At 45.0% G+C, this 22,967-nt stretch overlaps 1 protein-coding gene across 3 annotated transcripts in view; it reads right to left on the bottom strand.

Moving 5' to 3' along the window:
• The window catches only part of LOC102570588 (arylsulfatase D), a 39,024-nt gene extending 16,793 nt beyond the window's left edge, over nt 1-22,231 (bottom strand). Inside the window, exons 1-7 of one of the 3 annotated variants that reach the window (XR_002089702.2) lie at nt 22,123-22,231; nt 17,903-18,043; nt 16,867-16,988; nt 15,575-15,697; nt 9,127-9,550; nt 7,035-7,171; nt 5,763-5,897 (exon numbers count right to left, since the gene is read on the bottom strand). Coding sequence is in view for 2 of the 3 variants with exons in the window: in XM_006274594.3 (XP_006274656.1) it covers nt 5,763-5,897; nt 7,035-7,171; nt 9,127-9,550; nt 15,575-15,697; nt 16,867-16,988; nt 17,903-18,043; nt 22,123-22,163 (1,123 nt within the window). In the remaining variant the exon portion in view is untranslated. Of the gene's footprint in view, nt 1-5,762; nt 5,898-7,034; nt 7,172-9,126; nt 9,551-15,574; nt 15,698-16,866; nt 16,989-17,902; nt 18,044-18,906; nt 19,076-22,122 lie in introns of those variants that run through there. The other 2 variants (XM_006274594.3, XM_019485419.2) reach the window with 2 other exon arrangements.
• Between the last annotated feature and the right edge of the window lie 736 nt (nt 22,232-22,967).

Raw genomic sequence — 22,967 nt, 5'->3', positions numbered from 1 at the left:
GATACATTCTCGGCATTTGTGAACTCATCATCTCTCTCTTACCAAAAAAGCAGTTTGTTAGAAATTCAGATCTGTTACTTTATGTTAATGTGGAATTTTATGATTGAAAAACCCCACTCTCACCAGAGGCCTGCCTCATTGTCAAGACCCGACAGGCTGAATAGTATGTTAGGAAGAGAGGCAGCAATCCCATGTGATGCTTGGGAAAGTGGACTGGGGCAACAAAGGTCTCATCAGGCCATCCAAAACCAGATGCAGAAGGAGCACAATGGAGTGCTTCATAGTCCTAGAGGCAGGCTCAGAAAGATGGTTGACAGTCTGCAGGGACTATGAGTTAGTCTACAGTTGTAGAGATCCTCTGAGGCAATTCCAGCAGGCAGCACACACAAGCAGGAATCTGAAGTACTTTACAGCCCTAAAGGGAACTCTATAAAGAGACTCTGTGAAGCTGTCTGCATCCTGATAGGATGCTCTTGCAGCAGTCTAAGGGGGCTCTCTCTTTCTGAGTTCCTTTTATATTCATTTAATCTTCCTACAACTCCTCCCCCAGTCTGATATACCACAGTGTACTGGATTTTTTAACTCAAAATATTCCATGCTTTGACTACCATTTTAAAGTGTAAACCAAAGGGAATATTAAATATTTCCCAGACAAAATTATATTGTGGAGCTATAGAGAAGATTATAAATATGCATTAATAGCTGCAGGGGGAAAAAAACTCTCATTAAAACAACACAGTTTATACCCCAGACTCTGAAAACCAGGAAATGCAAATGTACAGTTAGAAGACAAATATTAGAAAATATGGAACTACAGATATATTATCTAATATAGGTACCTAAATAGCCTTATTGCTGCTTTTTTATTTCTGCCATCATAAGTAGACACAGGAGAACACCTTGGAAACCAGCCTGTTTCAGGAAACCAACATATAAAATCAAGACAAACCTGCTAGTTTCCCTGTAGATCAGTGATTCTTAACTGGAGCGCCACACCATGCTGGGATGCCCTGAAATCCTTTCAAGGGTGCTGTGGGGTGCCACACAATATTTACAAACACGATTCATAAAATAAACACAGAAATTTAAAATCAATCCATAGTTATGGTCTTTCTGGGTTTTTGCAACAGAAAAACTACTCAATTAATTTTCTGTAAGCATAAAAAGAGTGAAAACTAAGAGTGCTTATATACGAGCACAGAGGCTGGTTCAATGAGATGTAATTACTCAGTTAATTGAGTCTGCTGGAGCTTGGTAATTACTGCACTCCAGCCAGCCGCTTCATTTCATGTATTAGCATCTCTGTACTTCAAAATGGTGCCAGGGGTGGTTTATCTAAAGCTCATCAAATGAATGGCGCCCCCATTACCATTTTGAAGCTGGAGGATGCTGATATATGAGATACTCCAGGAACTTTAATTAGAGCAGCTCTTGGACCCGCTCTAATTAAAGTGCCTCCTCCCAGTCTTATAGATGTCCTAAGAACTGACATTTTCCAAGGGGTGCCTTGATTCTGTCCAGGGGTGCCTCAAGTCTAAAAAGGTTGAGAAGCACTGGTGTAGATAATCAGTAAAACCTGATGTTAAGGGGGAGGTACAGTAGAACCCAGTTACAACCTACTTAATCTGTAGTGGGTTGACAAATGAAGAATGAACTGTACAGCCGCTTGCTCTGAATTTTTTTATTTAAAAGAGTGCTGCTTCTCCACTCAGCTGGAGTACAGCCACAGTCCAGCATAGCTGATCAGTGGGGATCCTGGTTTTCTCTGATAAAAAAATCCCAAATTTTCTGATTTAAAAAAAATCACCCAAAATCCACATTTTCCCATGATTAAAATGAAACACCACTAATACATACATATATATATATATATATATATATATATATATATATATATATACACATATATATATATATATATATTATATATATATATATATATATATAGAATATATCTATCTATCTATAGATATAGATATAGTGGTATTTCATTTTAATCATGGAAAAGTGTAGATTTTGGGTGATTTTTTTTAAATCAGAAAATTTGGGATTTTTTTTTATCAGATAAAACCAGGATCCCTGCTGATCAGAGTATGGTGTCCTCTGAAATAAAGGCTACAGTGAACATCTGGAGCACATTAATGGTCCTGTTAAGCTGTTCACTGTGACTCTGACTCTATACCCATGGTTATTTCATAAACCTGTATCTCTGCAGAGAGGTAAGGAAGCTAATCCTGTGAAGTATCTTGATTTTATTGTATAAACAAGGCTAGGGGACAATTATGGACCAACTTCCCTACAAGGGAAGTTCCTTTACTGTGTCCTAAAATGTAAGGGTGAAATTACATGTTATACTTAGGCCCTACTAAATCTGTGGAATATTAAGTGGTGTTAGAATGTGCTGCAAGCAGTTGCATGTTAAGAGTTACTGTATTTGATTAAAAGATGAGTTTTTTTGCCCCACTTAATGGAGGGAAAAAGCTTCTTGCCCTACAATCAAGTATGAGGCAGCGGGGGACAGGCAACTGCTGCAACTCGGACCTTAACTTGGAGCCAGGGGTGGGGCTGGGGCCATAACTGCTGTCTGTCTTCTGCTGCCTCTGCATGCCCCACTGCTCCTCCTCTACAGCCCCCAGTCTCCTCCCTCCCCATGCTGCTTCTTCTCCTCTCTCCCCCACTGCTGTGCTCTTCCTTACCTTTGTGCCATACCAGTAGGCTCTGTCCTGGATACAGCTTGGAGCACAGAGCATGTGGTCCAGCCTGGCCCTGTAGCAGCAGTTCTGGTTCCAAGCCACTGCTATGGGGCCTGGCTGGAGCCATGCTCCATACCCCAACTTGCAGTAGGGATGGACCTTGCTGGCACAGGGCAAAGGTAAAGGAGAAGGTGGAGCGGCAGGTGGCGGGGGAGTCTTTAGGGATGGAGATGGGAGGAAGGGGGGTTGGGGACCTGAGGCTATGGGGTACAGAAGCAGCACGAAGTGGGGAAGAGGGGACATGGGGGAAGGGGTATTGGGGCATCCTGGGGCTGCAGAGGGGGGCAGGCACATTGGGTGGTAAGTGGGGGGGGGGGGATGGAAGCAGGGGGCATGTTGCCTGCCTTTCTCACTGCCTGCCCCATTGCCTCCACACTGCCTGCCTGCCTCCCTCAACTGCCACCTATTGCCTGTCTCCCACAGCCCTTCCTCCACTATTTGCCCCTAAATGCATGCCCTATCACATGCCTCCTCTACTGCCTTCCCCACTGCCTGTTCCCCCGCCACCTGTCCCATTACTTCCCTTCTCATGACCTCTCCCCTTACCACCTGCAGTAGTGGTGTAGGACAAATTTTAAATAATCCTTCAATAATTAGTTACCAAACATGGACAATTATAATACATTTATAGATTTTCTGTGTATAGAATCTAATTATTGGGGATACATCTTAAGTTGAGATTTGTTTTGTATTTGCATACATATGGTAATATTGCTTCTTGCTTGCCACTAGAGGGATGGTAAACAGGTGCATGGCTAGAGACCAGGACACCTGGGCTCTATCTTTGCTTGAAGTGGGAGGCAGAGCTGGGAGCAGAACATCTTGGGATGCTGGAGGACTGCAAATTGCTTGTTTTCTCTCCGTGGACCAGACTGAAGTTACCTGAACATGAGCTAGGTAGCACAATCCAGAGATAAACTTCACTTAATGTGCTGTAACTTTGAAAAGACACTTAGTGTGAATTAATGAGCTTGAACCTGTGGGCGCTCATGTTTTAGGTGTCCTTAGTATGTTCTATGTAACATGTAAATTAAACCTATGAGTATATCTCTTTTTAATTGTTTTATCTTATTTGACAATTGATAGTATTATTATTCATATTATTTTTATATAATTTTTGTCATATCATACAAAGCTGTAAGCTGTAATGATAACTTGTAGCAATGGATGCCACAGCTTACTTATTTGTTGTGCTTTATTGGTGTACAATGTATTGTTGTTCAGTTTCATTTGGTATCTCCTTGTTCATGTAACAGAGCAGAGCATAAATTGGAATACCCAATTCATAGTCTTTTGAACATTATTTTTATACGTCTATCATGTTCCATTTTACTCACCTTCTCTTAGCTCATTTTTTTCATTTCTCCTCTACTGGGATCTCAACATTCCTCTAGTCATTTTCACTGTTTATCTTCTCTGCTACTGTTGTGTTTTTCTTGTGATAAGGCAAAGGGTTGAAATGGTAAAAGCTAGCTTAGTGAGACACTTGCATACATTACTGGTATAGGAGCTTCATGATAACAGAGGAAGTGTGGTTCTGCAGTTAGGAAACTTGCCTGCAAGGTAAGAGGCACAGGTAGAATTCCCTGTTCTGCTGCTACATTGTATCTTAACTTAGTCAAGTAACTTAGGGAGAGTTCCATCAAGAGAGTGGGATATTGAGATGTTTGGTATCCTCAGAATAGATTTGTGATATCACACCCTTCTGTGTGATAAATCAAGGGAATGGCAAGTTTCCTGCAAAGTAGAAGGTACTGATTCAAGTGCCTCTGAGGGAGGGGAGCCTAGAACTCAAGTCTCCCATTTCCTGGGTAGGCTATTGTTAAAAAAGGTGGCAGTGGGTGTTCTTCATCCTCCTTCTATTGAATTTAATGCTTCTATAGCTGCTGCCCAACATTTAGATGTAAGTAACAGCATAGGTCACATAGCCTATGTACAGATGTTCAGTCTCTGCTCACTTGGGAGAAACCACGAGTACACAAATGTTCATAATTTTTCTACAAGAGTAAAACTAGCAACTATGGGAGAACTATAACTCAGGAACAACCTGAATGAAGTGGCTTCTAGGAAAATATCCCTCAAGAGACCGAATGTCTGTACAGGTAGGGGTCCAAAAGGAGCTGTAAAGTTGCTCTCTGGAATCCCAGTAAGCTTTGCTCCCTTTCCCTCCTACAGGGCCAGGGAGAGCATGTGTCAGTCTCAGCCAAGCAGGGAGAAGAACTCACCCCCTGACTGCATTGGGTTTTGAAAAGTCTTGTGCTGAAGGCTTTAGGGAACATGTTCTGTTTCTGCATTTTTCAGTGGGGCTACTCAGGCCAGACCAGAACCAGCTGACTTGCTCCCCCATGCCTGGGTAGCCCCAGCCCCAGCCCCAGCCCCGCCCCCCCCCCAGCACAAAGTGCAGCACTCTGGTCCCTGCTGGGCTGCAGCTGGGCTGGAATATGGTACAGAGCATTCAGGGTGCAGACCTCTATGCATGGGACACCCACAGACTCACACCACTTGCCTTATGTGGCATCCCTTTGGTCCCCTTCTCTTGTGTGGCAGACCCCTGCCTCTGCCCAGACTATACCACTTTGTTCTGGGAAGCATAGCTTCTTGATAAGAGAGGAGAGAAGCTCAGGATTTCCTCTGTCAAAGCTTCACTAAAAGGAGAGGGGGATTTTGAGCTGGAGTTCTTCAGGGGCATGGTCTCCTGAGGCAGCAAGCTGATGAGTGCTGACTTGCACCCTTGCTTTTATCAACTGTTTCTGGGCAGAAAAAGGAGCCTGCAAAGCTCATTGGGATGCCTGCTCTAGGGATCCCTGGCAACCCTACATCAGCACTGCAGGCTCTTTGCTTCTCTCCTTGAACTTCTGTACAGTTTTCTCCAGGTAATTTTTTCTCTCAAGGAAACAAACCTGGGAGAGTTCTCCTGGATGATTTGAACATGTGTATGCAGCTTTAGACCACTTAGAGGTGGAGTAGGAACTATAGAAAACACAGGAAAACATTCCACATGATTCTCACCTTTATATATTCCATTCCAGCCCCCTCGCTGGACATTTCCTTCTTGAGCCTCCAAGAAACCTCCATGGTCAGATGCAAAATACACAAATGTGCTATTCTTCAATCCTTCCTTGTCAATTGCTTCCAAAAGTTTGCCTATTAATAAAGAAAAGAGTGTTGTTCTATAGTAAAACAGAAACAGACAGCAAGGACCTGATTAATTTCACACTGAAGTCAAAGGAAACCTTTCCATTGAGTTTAATAAGCACTGTATTAGGCCCTACACAAAGTCTTGGATGAAGTTCTTGTATGAATCAGATATTGACTATTATCACACCTTTGTTATAGCCCCACGATAATAAAAATATAAAGAAGAATCACATATGATAGGAAAATCATGGATCTAGATGAAAGTATTTTTACACATGTTTCTAGGTAATAGTAATTGCCATAAAAAAGAAAAAAAAAAAACCAATCAGGAAGTAAATTGAACTAGTAATCCTTCACCCAGGCTATTCAACGCCTTCTGGTTGGGGCATTAGTGTAATCTGTATTCCTCCACTGACTTCTGTGTGTCCTTGAACAGTTTGCTGAGTCTTTCTTTACCTCAGTTACCCATCTGTAAAATCCTCACAGCAACTCTGAGGATAATACCATTAAGGATTTCGAGGTGATGCTAGAGGGGTGGGAGCCATATAGACACATGCAACAGACAGAAGCTCCCAGAAAAAAAATGCAGTAAAGTGCACACCCACATTTTTACTAACAGTTGCCATATTTGAACCACTCTGGATTAATATATATGAGAAAGGTATTTTTTGAGACCAGATGCCAGCAATTCTTTAATAAATATGAACTAGGAAAAAGGCCCCCCACATTCTTTTTCTGAACATTAAAAAAAGTGTGTTCTACACATTGATTATCTTCAACATGGCACTGTAAAGTGTTTTGGATGCATGCATTTAATTGAGAGCTCAGTTATAGACAATTTAATGTTATGTGTTTCTGCTATTTGTAGTAGGGGCACTTAGTGCTTCAATTATGGGCAACTGGTACCTCCTGAGTCTGGGGGGGCACCAGATCGCCAATGGGGGGGGTGTCCCTCACCACTGAATGCCAAGTCAGTGGCAAAACCATAAGTGCACTTCTGGTGACACTTCCAGTTTTTTGGCTGGAGCTTCCAGGGGGTGCATGGCTGATCTCAAGGGGTGCACATGCACCCTCCATGTGTTGCCAGTGGCCTCAATATGATTTTAATTTACTTACTTACAAATCTAAATAAAGACCACTCACCCACCAGCCAGGCCATCTCCTCTACGTTATCACCATATAAACCATGACTGCTTCTCCCACGAAACTTCTCCGTTGTGATGAGGGGTGTGTGGACATGTAAGAAGGAAACAAGGAGGAGGAATGGCTCTTGCTTGTTTCTAAAAGCCAGCAAAAATAATTAATGCCACATTTTTACAAAAAAAGTTTTTAGTGGGAAAACAAAATCAATCAATCAAACAAACAAAAACACTTTGAAATGTATTACTAAAATTTGTATCCAACATCCTGCTAATAATAAATTAGAAGCACTACAGGAGGCCACAACAAATTAAAGATTCAACTTTCTTGAATCTGGGGGTTCCTTAGGATAACAGAGTTCAAATAATTTTGCTTCTGAATTGTTTCCAAACTAAAACTAGGCCTTTTTTTTTGGTCCTAGGTTAGGTGTAGCTGAATATTGCACAACCATGTTACTGAGATTTTAGCTGATGCAAAATTAAAGAAAAATAATATTTTCACTTTCTTTTTCACTTTGAAAATGTAATTGAAAAACAAAAATCTTTTTTAGGGAAAGAAATGAGAGCCAAAAGTTTTCTGTCTGGGTATGGGACACATTAAAATGTTACACAGAGAATAGAATTGTCTCATTTACTGCAAACAGTCATGTCAGCAGTAGAAGTAAAATCTCAGCTAGGCTCTCAGCTAGGCTCAGATACATGCAAATGAAAATAAAGAATTTAGGCTCTTTTCCTGTGTCCTTGTGACAAGGTATTTAACAGAATTTGGTGGATTATGACAGGCCATGCTGTAAGCACTTTTGCTATGGCCTTGAACTTTCAATCTCTAGTCTATCAACAATGTGCTTTAGCACCCATACCACCCCAGCTCCTAATCTATAGTCTAGTGGAATTTACTAACATTACTCTGAACCTGTGGGGGGACAATGCTTTTGGCAGGTGGGTCAGGGTGGCTCTGCAGCTGGATTGCCTTTTAAGGTAGCAGTGGATGCCACCGCTGCTGGTCCTAGCCCCATGATACTGGCAGGGACCTGTGCAAACAGCCTTGACCCTGGCCTGACCTATGCCTGCTCCAGACTTGGCCTGGTGTAGCAGACAAGCCCTGGACCAGGCAGAACCTGTGCATGTGGCCCTGACCCTTGCCCACCTCACACCTGCTCCAGACTACCCACCTATGCTGAGAAGAGGCAGCAGTGGCAGCAGCTGGGCAGATGCTGCTGCTCAGCTTGGGAAAAGTGACCTCTCCCTTCTTCTACTGCCAGGCCCTTCTTGCTGCAGCCTCCTGGAGCCTGCACCCAGGCTGCCTTGTAGCTCCTCTGCACTGCCACTGCTGCCCCACTGGATGGCCCGGAGGTGACAGTGACAGCGGTGGAGAGGAGTTGCACAGTAGCCTGGGCATGGGCTCCAGGCAGCTGCATAAAGAAGGGCCTGGCAGCAGTGAGGGAGAGGGGCTGCTCTTCTCCCATGCAAAGCAGCAGCTTTTGCCTGGTCACTGCCACTGTTCAGTGTGGGCAGGCAGTCCAGATCAGGCATGGGGAAGGCTCAGGTTGAGGCTGTGTGCTGTTAGCAGTGGCAGGGAGGAAGAGCTGGGCGTGAAAGCTCTGAGCTACTGTGGTGGGGAGGGGGGGAGGTTGCTGACTGTCCCACAGCAGCTCCCAGAACTGCCTGTGTGTCCTGTGGGACCATATAATTGACTGCCCCTGTTCTAAACAATGCAGACCAAAAAGGCAGTATTACTTTTGAAAAACTCTTTAGCCTATAAAATATTTTCTTCAGTTATCTCAACATGCAGATTGTCCATCAAACTAATATTTTTGTAGTGTTTGCCTAATGTTTTAGAGAGCCATTCATGGACCAAGATGGAGTGTAGCTGGTATACCAACAGAACAAAATTATATTCCCTTCCCTAAGGAGCTTATGAACTAAGCATAAGACAAGGAACAGCACAGGGATACTGACAGACAAGGAATCTCAGAAAGCCATTAAACAATACTGGCCAGAATAATAGGCATTTATCACAGCATGCCAGCTGCCTGGTCAAATGATAACAAAATAAGTAAAATACTTTGAAAGGTAACGTGTTTTTTGTAGTTTACCGTTCAATAAACGAAACTGCCTCTTTAAGTAGGTTGAAAGTGGTTTTCTCCAGCTTCATTGGTTGTTCAGTAATGTCATGGTTTCTCATCAGGATACAATTCCAGTACTTTGTGAATCCATAGCTGGAGAACCAGGAGATGAAAAACAGGAAACCACATGTGGCAAAACATGAAATAGTCTTCCATTTCACTGAGAATAAGTTGGTAAGTTTTCCAATCAAAAGTGTAAGCACAGCAAGGGCAATTATCTGAGTGTGAAGCCAATAGGTAGCTTGCAAAGACTGGCTTAGCTCAGGATTTTCTCTTCCATGACATTCATTCACAAGACTAAAAGGCATTCCATAAAAATAACTGAAGCCATGGTTTAGAGGATGGTGGCAGTGATCATTGCGGGATTCACAGTTCACACCCAGATGCCACTTGCCTGAAAATACAAATCAAAGACTTTAAAACCTGTTTCATTAACTGTAGGTACTTTTGCTCCTATTGTTAACAATTTGGCCACTACATTAAAGTATAATGTAGTGGCTCAACCAAGAAGACTTTCTTGTATATAGTTGGCATAGAGTCTCAGGTAAAAGTCATAGGGGAGGAACAGAGATGACCCGAGCAGGGTGTGGGGCCTGTGGCAAATCAGCCTTTGTGGGGCCCCGCCCCTGGACGCAAGGAAGCCGATGGTGGATTTGGCAGTGAGGGGGGTGAGGGTGCTGAGTGGCTGGACACGCCAGATTTGGTGGTGGATTTGGTGGCGGTGGGGAAGTGGGGGCATGCTGAATGGCTGGACATGAAGCCAGCATCAGCATGAAGTCACTGCAGCCACTCCACCCAGCTCCATGGGCCCCCCCCCCCCCCCAAAGTGCAGGGCCCAGGGCAGTTGCCCCAATTCATTCCCCCCCAGGGATGGCCCTGGGGAGGAATACAATAAACAGAACATTCATTCTTCTCTTTCTCAACTTGATTAACAGAATTTCATTGGGGCAAAAGCCCAAAATTAGGAGAGCAACTTTGTGACTGAGTTCAAATACCAAAGTAATTATTCACTTTAAGGAAGGAACTTTGTGATATAAGAAGTACCTAAGTGGCACTTAAACACAGTTTGGATTTTATTTCCCCCTTAGGCAGAAAAGGACATGCTCCTGCAACTGGAGACACTGGTCAGCTTATCAAAGCTTCCAGCCATAGAAGTTCATGGAGTCCATAGTGTCAAGGAGAAATACACATCCTCAATGAGTAGCACTGGGTCAGAGGAGGGGCACACTGAAGTGTTCTGGGTTAGAATACAAGGAAGTCAAGGGGAAAGGGACTTAATGGTGGGGGTCTACTACAGACCACCCAACCAAGGGGAAGTGCTAGACCGGAAATTCTTAAGTCCGCTCACGGAGGTAGTTAGGTCAAAGGACGTGGTCATCATGGGTGACCTGAACTTTCCAGACATCTGCTGGGAAGAGCAGTCAGCCAGGTCTGACCACTCACATAGGTTCCTAGCTGAGATACAGGACCTCCATCTAACCCAGGAGGTGCACAGCCTCACCAGGGGAGACACCTTGTTGGATTTGGTCCTGGTCATGAGCAATGACCTGGTGAGGGGTCTGTGGGTACTCAACCACCTGGGCGACATTGATCATCGCCTGCTGGAATTCACCATCCAGCGCAAGGTGGCAAAGGCCTGCAGCAAGGCAGCAGCCCTGGACTTCAAGAGGGCATATTTCAATGAGGTAAGGAGAATAGTCAGGGAGGCACTGAGGTCCCGGAGGGGAGTGGAGTCGGGTGTCCAGGAAGAGTGTTTGTTCCTTAAGAAGACGATCCTCCAAGCCCAAAGGGAGGTAATCCCAATGCGGATCAAAGTGGGCAAGAGGGCGCAAAAGTCCCCATGGCTCATCAAAAGCATACGGGAATGTCTCCTAGCTAAAAAGGAGGCCTATACCCAATGGAAGGGGGTGGTCATCACCACAGAGGACTATACTTTGGTTGCTCAGGGCTGTAGGGGGGTGGTCAGGAAGGCCAAGGTGGAGATGGAACTGGGACTAGCTACCCAGATCAAGAACAACAAGAAGTCCTTTTTTAAATGCATAGCAGGTAAAAAGAAGGTACCGGGTAACATGGGGCCTCTGCAGGACATGCTAGGAAATCTGGTCGTTGCACCAGACACCAAAGCTAAACTATTTAACAATTACTTTGCCTCCATTTTTCTGAGCAGGGACTGGGTCACCCCTACCACCGGGACCCTGTAGGTCCCAGGGGAGGTTCACCCAGGCCTAGGGTCAATGAGGACCTAGTCAGGGAACTTCTGGAGGGACTGGATGTATTTAAATCAGCAGGTCCTGACGATCTCCACCCCAGAGTACTGAGGGAATTAGCAGAGGTTATAGCGGGACCCTTGGCATGGCTTTACGAGCACTCATGGTACTCTGGCATGGTGCCAGAGGACTGGAAAAGGGCCAATGTGGTTCCCAATTTCCAAAAAAGGGAGGAAGGAGGACCCAGGAAACTATAGGCCAGTCAGTCTTACCTCGGTCCTGGGTAAGCTTTTTGAGAGAGTTATCCTGGAACATGTCTGCGAGGGGCCAGCAGGGGAGTTTATATTTAGGGGCACCAACACCTGGTAGCCTTCTATGACCAGGTCACAAATCCTTAGATGCAGGGGTAGCAGTGGACATAGTCTTTCTGGACTTTAGGAAGGCCTTCAACACTGTCTGTCACCCCATTCTCATTAAAAAAACTAGGGGACTGTGGCGTCAACACCTACACAGTCAAATGGGTTACTAGTTGGCTGGAGGGCTGCACCCAGAGAGTGGTGGTGGATGGATCATTTTCAACCTGGAGGGATGTGGGCAGTGGGGTCCCCCAGGGCTCAGTCCTCGGGTCCGCACTGTTCAACACCTTCATGAGCGACTTGGACGAAGGGGTAAAAAGCACCCTGTTCAAATTTGCAGACGACACTAAGATGTGGGGAAAGTGGGCACGCTAGAAAGGAGGAATAGGCTGCAATTGGACCTAGACAAGTTACAGGGGTGGGCGGATGAGAACAGGATGGGTTTTAACACTGACAAGTGCAAGGTACTGCACCTGGGGATGAAGAACCAGCAGCATACCTACAGGCTGGGGAACTCCCTTCTCATCAGTGCAGAGGCAGAAAAGGATCTTGGAGTCATTATTGATGCCAAAATGAACATGGGCCGACAGTGTGGGGAAGTGGTCAGGAAGGCCAACTGTACCTTGTCATGTATCCACAGATGCATCTCAAGCATGTCCAAGGAGGTGATCCTCCCCCTCTACGCAACACTGGTCAGGCTGCAGCTGGAGTACTGCATTCAGTTCTGGGTGCCACACTTCAGGAGGGATGTGGACCCTCCTGAAGTGTGAGAGGGTCCACATGGAGAGGGTCCAAAGGAGGGCCACCCGCATGATAAGGAGTCAGCAAGGCAGGCCCTACGAGGAGAGGCTAAGGGACCTGAACCTGTTCAGCCTCCAGAAGAGAAGGCTGAGGGAGGATCTAGTGGCCATTTACAAACTGGTCAGGGGGGACCAGCAGGCATTGGGGGAATCCTTGTTCCCCTGAGCACTACCAGGAGTGACTAAAAATAACGGTCACAAGCTGGCAGAGGGTAGATTTAGGCTAGATATTAGGAGGCCCTACTGCACTGTCAGGGCGGCTAGGATCTGGAACCAACTTCCAAGAGAAGTGATGCTGGCACCTACCCTGGGGGTCTTTAAGAGGAGGCTAGATGAACACCATGCTGAGGTCACTTGACTCTTTCCTGCCATGGCAGGGGGTCAGACTTGATGATCTGCTCAGGTCCCTTCCAACCCACCAACTATGAAACTATGAAACTATGTGCTCCTGCAACTGGGAGTCCTGTTCAGTTGACTGCTGCTTCAGTCAGGGATCACAGATCAGATTCCACTGTAGTTTTAACTTAGGTTAGTGCGCAGTAAGTGAAAATTCCTGTGCCATATGGGCACATATCTACATGTGTGCACCTCTGCTGTGCAGTAACTATGGAGACTTATGCTAACTTGGGTGTAAATTTGCTACCTGCATGATGCAGGTAGTTACTGCACAGTAAGGCACCTATACATGCCCAAGTGCACAGTGGAGCTATATTCGTGGACATATTTGGGACTAACTTTCATCTCAAGTCAGTCCACACACAGCCTTACTGCTTGTTACTGCATTGTAATTCCTGCTCATGTAGATGCTGGTGTAAAAACTGCTTACTGCACAGTAAATGCTTGTGTAGACACACCCACTGAATGGCTGTCAGTAGCCTGAATCTCAGACTGTAAGTGCCAAAAACTTCCATTACAAGGGTGCATCAGTGCTTCTTAGGCATGTGAAATAGGATTTAGTCCTCTAAGTATGACATCCACACATGGCAGAAATTCCTTGGTAATAGAAACACACACACAAGCCACACCTGGGCCATTAGCTGCAGCAAGGCATAGGCACGGCTCATGAATGCTGCAATGCTGGGGCGGATGGAGCATCTCACAGGAGTGGTGGGGCGGGGCGCCTGCAGGCTTGGTGGCAAACCTGGAAGTGGACTGGAAGTAGTTCTGGGTTTGCCGCTGATTGTACTGTGTCCCCCCTCCCTCCCAATGCTCCCTGGCACAGTAATCACCCACGGATGGACCGTGGGTGCCCCCCCAGATCCAGGAGGTACCAGTCACTGAGCTGGGAGGATGCAGGGGGCCCCCTGCGTGCTCCCCAGTGAACCCAGAAGTGGAGTGGAAGTGCTTCTGGTCCACTTCCAGGTCTGCTGCTAAGCATGCTGGGGAGCCCCCCGTGCTCCTGTGGGATGCTCCATCTACCCCAGCATCTCAGCATTCACGAGCCACTTGGTACCTTGAGGTATGTAGAAAAAACATTTAAAGCTGTGTCTATGTCCAAATCATTGAATCTTTCCAAATCTCTCTGAATTGATCAGAGGGTTCTGGTTCAATTCAGAGAGATTAAAGGGTCTCCTGACTTAGTTCAGATTCAGAGATTCAGCAACTGAATCAGGCCAAATCTCCACTGAATCCAATCAGGGACCGAAGATTCACACAGCCCTAGTGGGCATCCTGGGCACTGCCTGCTTAGCCAGCTCTCACATTTGTGAAGGTACCACAAGGTGGTCAGTGATGGCCTGAAGCATGACAGAGTGGAAGCCCTGCTGGCTGTAGTGGGGCAGTCACCATGTTACGGGCAGGTGACAGGTATGTGGGTCCCATCAAGGGCCCCAATGCAGTGGGGGAAGCCCAGAGCATGGAACTCCACCACCATTGCCAGGGGGTTGTGCATGCAGAGCACCATGTGCCCCGGAACATCCTGGAGGGTGGCTCACACCTCCAGGACCACCTCCCCAGTGGTGGTCTTGTCCAATCCAAAGAGGTGGCTGACGCACTGGAGGCTGGTGGGCATGGCCAGCTTGAGTGTGGTGATGGCCAGCAGGGTGTCCATGGGGACAGGTTGCCTCATGGTGGTGTCCTGCCACTCCATGTACAGGTGGAGTAGCTCTGGGAGGTCTTGGAAGGTGGGCTGGGTCATGCAGAATGCCTTCGTCCACTGTTTGTCATTCAAGGTGGCTGGGTGGGCCCAGGCAGATGCTGCATGTGGGGGAGTCGGCAGGGCCTAGACTGCTGTGGGCCAGACAGCAGTCATGGCAGTGTGCTAGCAGGGCCAGCATGGTGGCCAGCAGGAGCCTGGGGCACTGGGTTTTGCTGCCAGGGTCAGAGGCTGGAGCAGCCATGGCGCGGGGAGGCAGAGGCTGTGGTAAGAGAGCTGCTGCATGCTGTCTCTATGCGGTTCATGCTGCTCCCAGCCAGAAAAGTAGCTGGCCAGGGAACAGGGCTGCCTTTTAAAGATGACCTCTGGCCTCCCACTCCCCCTAGTGGTGGCTGGGGCCCATTGCAGGGCCTTATGATGCAGTAGCAGTTTGCTGTTGGGAGCAGCAAATCTGTACCTGCCTCCCTGCACATGTAGATGTCTGCCTGGGAGCATTTATTTTTGGGTAGTTTATTCAAAAATAAACTGCTCCTGGATCAAATGCATGTGTAGACATGCTCAGTAATAAGGAGGCTGCAGAAGCAGCCACCAGCCACTCAGTGACTCAGCTATGATTGCTAAGGCCATCAATAAAGTCTGGCTACCAGCTGGCATACATAAATACATTCCAGTTTCTCTTTTTATGTGCTGAGAATATACTAGATCGATTTCTTTGGAGTGATTTCTATTTTGTGGCTACTAAATAGCATGTATATCCACACACATTCCTCTTGGGCTTATCAAACATGGACTTAGATTTTTTTTTTCTATAATGGACTGGATTTTAAAATGTTAGACTGCTTAAAGTGTTGTAGAGATTGCAATTCTAACTGATCCTAAACATGAAAAAACTCCCAGTTACCAGAGTGTTGCCATGCCAATGGACAGGGATGGAAAAAGAGTAGATTTCATGCATCATACCTATAAGTGCTGTGGTATAACCTTGCCGCTGCAGTATTCTGGCAAAAGTTGTTTCATTGGGAGGAAGGCCTCCTGAGGCACCATTCCAAAAAACAATGTGTTGCTTGATGCTGGAACCCATGCCTGAAGTTTAATACAATAATAATGCATGACTATTTCATTTTCTCATATTCCTTTCAGATCAACGCAAGGTCACATTCCCCTTAAAACCAAATTTCAATAACATACTGTCAAAAAGCATAAACTTCAAAATGTAACAGACCTGCAAAGCCATCTATGAACCTTACATGACCTGAACTGACTTCTGCCAGTTGGTATAAACCAGTATATTTCTATTTATTTTAGTGATGCTAGACTGATTAATATCAGATCAGGATGTGACCTGGAATCTTTGTCTAGTTATAAGCAACTAGGGGACTGGTTGTAGAGTTTTGTGCTACTATTATTGAAAGCCTATTCAAAATCTAACTGATTTCACTGTGAAAAATCTTGTCTTTATATAAAGTTTACAGTTGTATTTGCTTACCTTATTGCTTATAACCCTGGGGTACAGAGAAACATACACTCGAAGCAGCTTCAAAAGGGAAGGGGAAGCAGCTGCTGTTATGATGTACAAGTTAGGAATTCCTGAAAAATCCCTCCAGTTTTAACCCTGCTTCATCCCTTGTCAAAATTATAGCAATGCACTTCCCTTGAACTGCTATAAGCTGGTGCATGTGACAGTTACAGTATGACAGCTGCTGCTTGTTTCCAACATCAGCTCTCCTCTCCCCTTTGGAAATTGCTTCAAGTGTACATTTGTCCAGGCCCCTAGACGTATCCTACTGAAAAAATTCCTTCCTCTATGTGCCCATCTTCACCTATTTATGGTTAACACATACATCTGAATTAATCCTATTTAATGTTGATTTTTTTTCCCACGTAGATCAATCTGTCAATACAGCAGCAGTTAGTTTGCTCCTGCTTGCTTAGCCCCAGTTCTTAAGAGCTTTATGACAATTTTTGACCGGCTGCAAGTGAAGAGCTTTTGGCATAGCTAAATTGACTAGGGGCTTCCAAACAACATTTTCTTTGCTTTATCCTGTGACTAACAGGACACAAAACCATTTCTAAACACAAACTAATACAGTTTGATGCATGCTTTGCAAAGACCTCTGAAGTAGCTACATGGTGCTAGAAAAGGAGGCCACTGTTTTTAGTAATGTTGCATTTTTATAATTATAGTTTTTTTTACTTAAGGGAATTTTAATGGCGAGTCATGGTATTAGTGAACCATTGAAGAGAGGCCCAACCTGATCTGATGGGGTATCTGCCAGTCAGGAAAGCTGCTCTGCTTGGGGTACAAACTGGAGCTGCAGCAATGTGCTGAGTCAGTCTTACTCCTTCCTTTGCCAGATGATCAATATTAGGGGTCCTAAAGAGAAAAGAGAACCTTTATGTATTCCATGTAATCGAACATGTCCTCTCTGTCAGATGCCAAACTTGGGAAGCAGAAGGTTTAAATGCATGTAATAGTGAATATAATGAGGAAAAAACATTTCTTTCCCATCCTAGCAATTTAAATTATTTATGATCTTCATTAAAAAATGTCACCTTCCAGATTACTAAAATCTGTCTATGTGAAGACAGCAAAGGACATCTTAGGATAAATATATCATGGACATGGAATAATCATGCCCCTCACATATAATAACATATAAATAGCTGTTTCTTGGAACTGTCATTTGGGATCAAATCCCAGTTTCCGATACAATCTTGGAATGACAGACACACAAACTATAAATATACTGATATCATATAGATAAATTATCCATTCACCTCCATATTACAGAGCCCCCCCAAAAGTTCCTCACAAAGTACAACTTTATAATATTACTTCATTCATATAATGCAAAATCTACTGTGGAGTATTCTATATGTCAGCTGAACAGAAGAATATGTAGGTAAAGTAATCAGCTAAACTTATGAACAGTTACATAAGTAACCACAGCATTTCCCTGACAATAATTAACAGCACATGTTTTACTGCTGAATAATACTGGAACAGATTTCCTGTCTATTTTAGGTTGAAAAACATTGTGCTATCATCAGAACAGTTACAAGAAAAACATGAAGGATTGCTGGTTATTTTTCATATGTGGATAGGGTGGCTGTTCAAGAAGGCCTACTCTTTTTTCCTTCTTTGACATTTTCACAGAGTGAGGTGAAATAAATGTGCACAACACATACAGGTGAAATTCTAGGGTCATTTGAGGGGAATCTTCTGCTCTTTTACTCCATGTCCCCCCAAAAAGGACATCCTCTGAACCTGCCTTGTAGAATCCTTACCTTAGTGTATCATTGCCATAGCAGCCTACATCTCCAATACCAAGATCATCGGCCATTATAAGCAAAATATTGGGTTTGGAAGCGTTTGGTACACAAGTCTTCAAAAACAGGCACAAAATTAGCAAAATGGCTAGACTTCTCCTGAAATTCAAAATTCAAAATAATATTCAATACAATTATACACTTTTGATTTCAACTATTGAGGTGGCTCCTCAATAATTTCAGTTAACAGTAAACCTTTTCCATACTCTTAGTATATACATATGAGTGGTATCTGTACATATGTAAATCTCTATGAGATAAGTGCCACCAGGTGGTGCTCAAGAATATACAGAAAAGTTCTTGAGTTTCATAGGATCCATAAACTGAGCGAAAATGACCTTTATGTGAAGTTCTTTATGCAGAAATCTTGGAACAGGCTGCCCTGAATTAGCATACATCCTGTAGATTTAAAAGAATTCATTCAATGACCTCGGAAATGGACTTTTGCATCTCCCGGTACAAATTTCTGCAGTCCATAACCCACAACGCAGATTTGGAGGCAAAAATATTCTGGGATGGAGAACTTGCCGGCTGAATCCATTATCACCCAAATCATCAGCCCTTCCTTGTACACAGAAGAGGAAACCAGTCATTACCAGCAACTGCAAACTTGAGGCTGTAGCAATGACAAAATTATCTACTGTTGTTCCTTGACCCAGGGGAGCTCTTCCCCACCTCTAGCCTTAAGAATTTTTTAATGCATATTTTTGCTACCGGGCCATCTGGAGGGGAGAGAATTTCACTTTGGTGTTGAAAGAGCAAACAAGCAATATTTTCTTAACACAGGTATTTGCCACAACATAACTTATATATGTTCATAGCCCTCATGCACTGCAAACATGATTCTTAAACTAAATCTCATATTAAATACTGTTAAAATCCTGATGGATTAATACAAGACCATTTTATATTGGCTTATGTACAAAACTTTGAAAGGATCATTGATACATTTCTTCTCTTACTATTGCTGCTTTGGGTGTTTCATGATTTCTTCTGCAAAGTAGCAATCAATATAGCTGGCTACATCAACATTCCAAAAAAGCAAGCAGATAGGATCATCTCTCTTCAGGCTATTCACTTTTCCTTCAGCAGGAAGATTACCACTGTTTGCAACTAAAATGTATGTACTGCAAGCTAGTAGTCATTGAACTCTGACTGCTAGCGTGAACAACTGCTCATGCTAATAAATAAAGATTACAAAGTACAGAGGTCCATCCTGCAGGAAGCTGATTACCTTTAACCTCCATTGACTACAGTAGTGTTGTAGAGCACCTGGCAGCAGTGAGCCTTACATCCCCAAACATTCAAATTACAGTAATTAAAAATATCAAGAACAGAACTTATATAAGAAACTAATATAAGGGAGGGAGGGAAGGGGGGAAAAGCCAGAGATGAGTAAGGGAGATACTACAGCAGTAGTAATTCAAGGTAGAAAATTATATTCAAGGTGGAAAAATTGTAATTCAAGGTAGAAAAAGTGGTAATAATTCTACCTTGCTTTTCTCTCCCTCCCTTCCCTGCTTCACCTTTTGTTTTTCTAATTTGTACCTATTTACATTTTCACTGACATCCTGCCACACTTTTAGCTTCTCTCAATCCTTGGAGTCTCAGAACAGCAGAGACTCCCTACGCCTGAAGAAGGGTGATTGCGCCCAAAAGCTTGCTAAGAACTTTTTTCCAACTACTTAGTTGGTCTAATAAAAGATATCACATCTACTCAAAGAACCTTGCATACCTATGTCCTTAGACCAACACGGCTACAACCAAAAACCCTGGAGAATTCACAGAAATTTGTGGGAGTATCTGTAGATTTTGGCTAGGTACAGATATTCAAAAAGCCCAGGGCAGAATCGATCAAACCTTTGCAGGTTTTTCTAAGCTGCACAGATTGGAACATGACTGAAGTGAACATGTTCACCCTTTGTGGCATGGGTTGGGTGGGGGGCACGCAGTTGTATGCACTGGCTGAGGCCAGAAAGTGGGGACTGCTTCTGCACACCTTTCAGAGTGCTAGAGATTGCTGAAGGCAGTCATGCAGGAGCCATCCCTGATTTGCTGTTGGGCCAGCTGGCTGGCTGTGTGCCTGGGCATACTATGGTGACCCACTCTGGGGCTATCCTGGAAGCCTAGGCTTGGTTACAGAGGAGAGTTCACGGTGATGGCAAGGGGCTGTGAGGGTGTGCCTTACAAGCAATCAGGGGTGGTCTGGCTCTGTAGAAAGAAGGATCAGGCTCTGAGAGGCCTTATCCTTCCTTCTACAGAACATCTCTGTCCCTGTTGCTCAGCACAAGCCTCTCAGGCTGCCCAGCACATCCTGCAAGTGCTGCTAGTGCCAGACTCTGGCAAGACACACCAAACAACTTGGGTGTCTTGCTTCTGACCCCACTGCCTGAGATGCCAGCAGACAGTGACCTAACATGAATTACCAGGGGATCCTTACATCTCCCTTCAACTGAGAAACTTGCATAAAGGGGTTACAAACCCAGCAGGTATGGTCATCAAAGGAGCTGCTAGCTTGGGGAGAATCCATAGTTGGCAGAGCTGTTAGAATGACTCTGTGCTGTGGGGGAGGAAGTACAGCCTGCAGGCTGGATCCAGTACACCGAGGGAATTTGTCTAGTGCATGGTGGACCCCTCGATACTGCCCAGCCCAGGTGCAGGGGGCAGCCCAGGCTGTGGTGTGTGTGGCTGGTCCCACTGCCTACAGATGCTCAGCAGGGCTGGGGTGGTGATGCAGCCATAATCACTTTCTGACAGTCCTGGCAGTGGTGGCTCCTTTCTGCCACTGCTGTCACTGGACCCAGCCACACTGCTTGGGCACCCCAGCCTGTCCACCCTACACCCATCACTGGGAGCAGAATGTGCCCTGGCAGGGTGCACAGCCGGGCAGATGGGATGGGGCTGCAGGCAGGTGGGGACCGGTGTTTGGGAGATGGATGAGTGTGTGAGGCCCAGATCATGGGGTGGGATTGTGGGGTGGTGACAGCAGAAGGCTGAGCCATGATCTGCTGCCCACACAGCCCTGGGAGGGATGCGGGCTCTGTGGGCAGGGGCATGCAGGGAGCAAATTGCAGCTCTTCCCTGAGCCTGGGCCCAGCCCTGCACTGTCACTACCCTGCAATCCCAGACCCAGCCCTGGATGCAGCTCCCTGCCTGCCTGTGGCCCCATTTTGTTCACCTGGTCAAATGCCTTGCAGGTCATGTCTGGTTTCTATGGAGACCCTGGGATCTCTGTGTGGTGACAGTGAGGGGGTTGGGCCTGGGGCAGAGTCGCGATTCACTTCCCGCATGCCCCTCCCCGCAGAACTGGAACCCTTTGCAGGGGCATATGGGCAGCAGAACGAGGCTCTGTTCTGGTCCCCATCTCCATGCTGTCATCACCCTGCGATCCCAGCCTTGGCTGCACCAGCCCTTCCCTCTCCCAGATGCTGCTGTCCACCCTCCTGCAGCCCCATCCCAGCTGCCTGGCTGAGCGTCCTACATATCTTGGTGAGCTGTTGCGCTGGTGGGGAGTGCTGACCCAGTTCATAACAGCTCACCAAAACTCCACAGGCCCAAATAATTGCCTATCCCTGCTCCATGCCATCTCTTTCCAGGGTCGCCACTAGTATAATGGGCACTGCTAGAACAGTCCAATAGAACAAATTAACATCATGCTAGTAAAGACCTATGGCCTGCCCTCAGAAGTGGAGAGATACCAAGGTTGTACTAAGACGTGTTCAACCCCATTAAACTCATGCTTGGAGTTCAGCATGTTAAGAAATATGCCCTGAATTCATGTGAGTTCACGCAAAATGTGTACAACCTCCACAACCCTTTGTATAAGTGAACAGCTTAACATACATGCACAGATATACACACTCAGTCCCTGTGTTCTGTTATAGACTGTATCCCTAACCCCTTTTAGAAAAAGATCTATCATGGAAATCAATGCAAGTTTTTCCTGGGCCTGAGGACCCTGGAATTGAACATCCTAAGACATGTTTAATTTATTTAGATACCAAAAGGAAGAAGTCATTCAATTCAGTAAAACCTCTGCTTTTACTTATACAAATATGACTATCCATTAGACGTACATTCTTTCTAAAGATCAGCAAACTCAGAAAACGAATCACTGAGACCAGAATTTAACAAAAAGGAAAAAAAGATCCCATTTTTAAATGATAGGGAAAACAAACCCTTGTCTCAAGTCTTCTCCTTCACTAGGTATTCCTCTCATTCTCCAATTTTCTAAGAAGCAGTGATCCACTTTGAAACAGTTGTAAAAACTGGCATAACTGGATCAGAGTTCCTGATTTTCTCTTAACTGTTCTTTCCTCCTCCCCCTGCCCTTCCCATGGGCATTGTGCAATGATTTACTGGGAATGTTGCCAGGATTAGCAAATTTACTATTACTGCCGTTAAAGATTTACATGCATTTTTGACTGCCTAAGTACAAAGTCACTGTTCTTGAAATGCTGATTTAACATGGTTGCTGCCTCACTTGTATTCCCTATGTAGTTTATACTAAATTTGTGTAGCAGCCCCCATCATTGTTATATTTCACTGCCTCAAAAGATAATCAAAATCAAAATCCACATTTGCTGCTGCTTTTTACCTTAGATTTCTTAGAGCTCCAACTCAAACCACTAATGCTGAAGAAATTATTTTCACTTTGTTCTGAGAGCAATGAGATCATTATTATTGTCCTCTTTTAAGTAACGGATTGTAAAGCCTCAGTTCTACTATAAAAAGAGTGTCATGTCTCTTGCTCTCACCCTTAAGCCTGACATCTTCATAACTCCTGCAGAATTTGGCTGTCTAGGTGGCTTACTGCTATGAAGAGACAAATGTGTAAGTTATCTTCCATTGAAGACCTTGGATATTACCCCATGGACACCAAATATAACCTGGTAGTCTAAGGAAGCCAGTATACAAAGTTAGAGCATGAAGATGAAAAGCTTGAACCCCCAGTGGGAGGAGAACAGGATATTGACAGGGATAGGTATGTTTAAAAGTGTTTCTTCACTTGTTGACTATCTTG

Source organism: Alligator mississippiensis, chromosome 1, assembly GCF_030867095.1.
Source record: "Alligator mississippiensis isolate rAllMis1 chromosome 1, rAllMis1, whole genome shotgun sequence".
Classification (NCBI taxonomy): domain Eukaryota; kingdom Metazoa; phylum Chordata; order Crocodylia; family Alligatoridae; genus Alligator; species Alligator mississippiensis.
The sequence above is the reverse complement of the archived record's forward strand: the minus strand, read 5'-3'. Positions and strand labels throughout refer to the sequence as shown.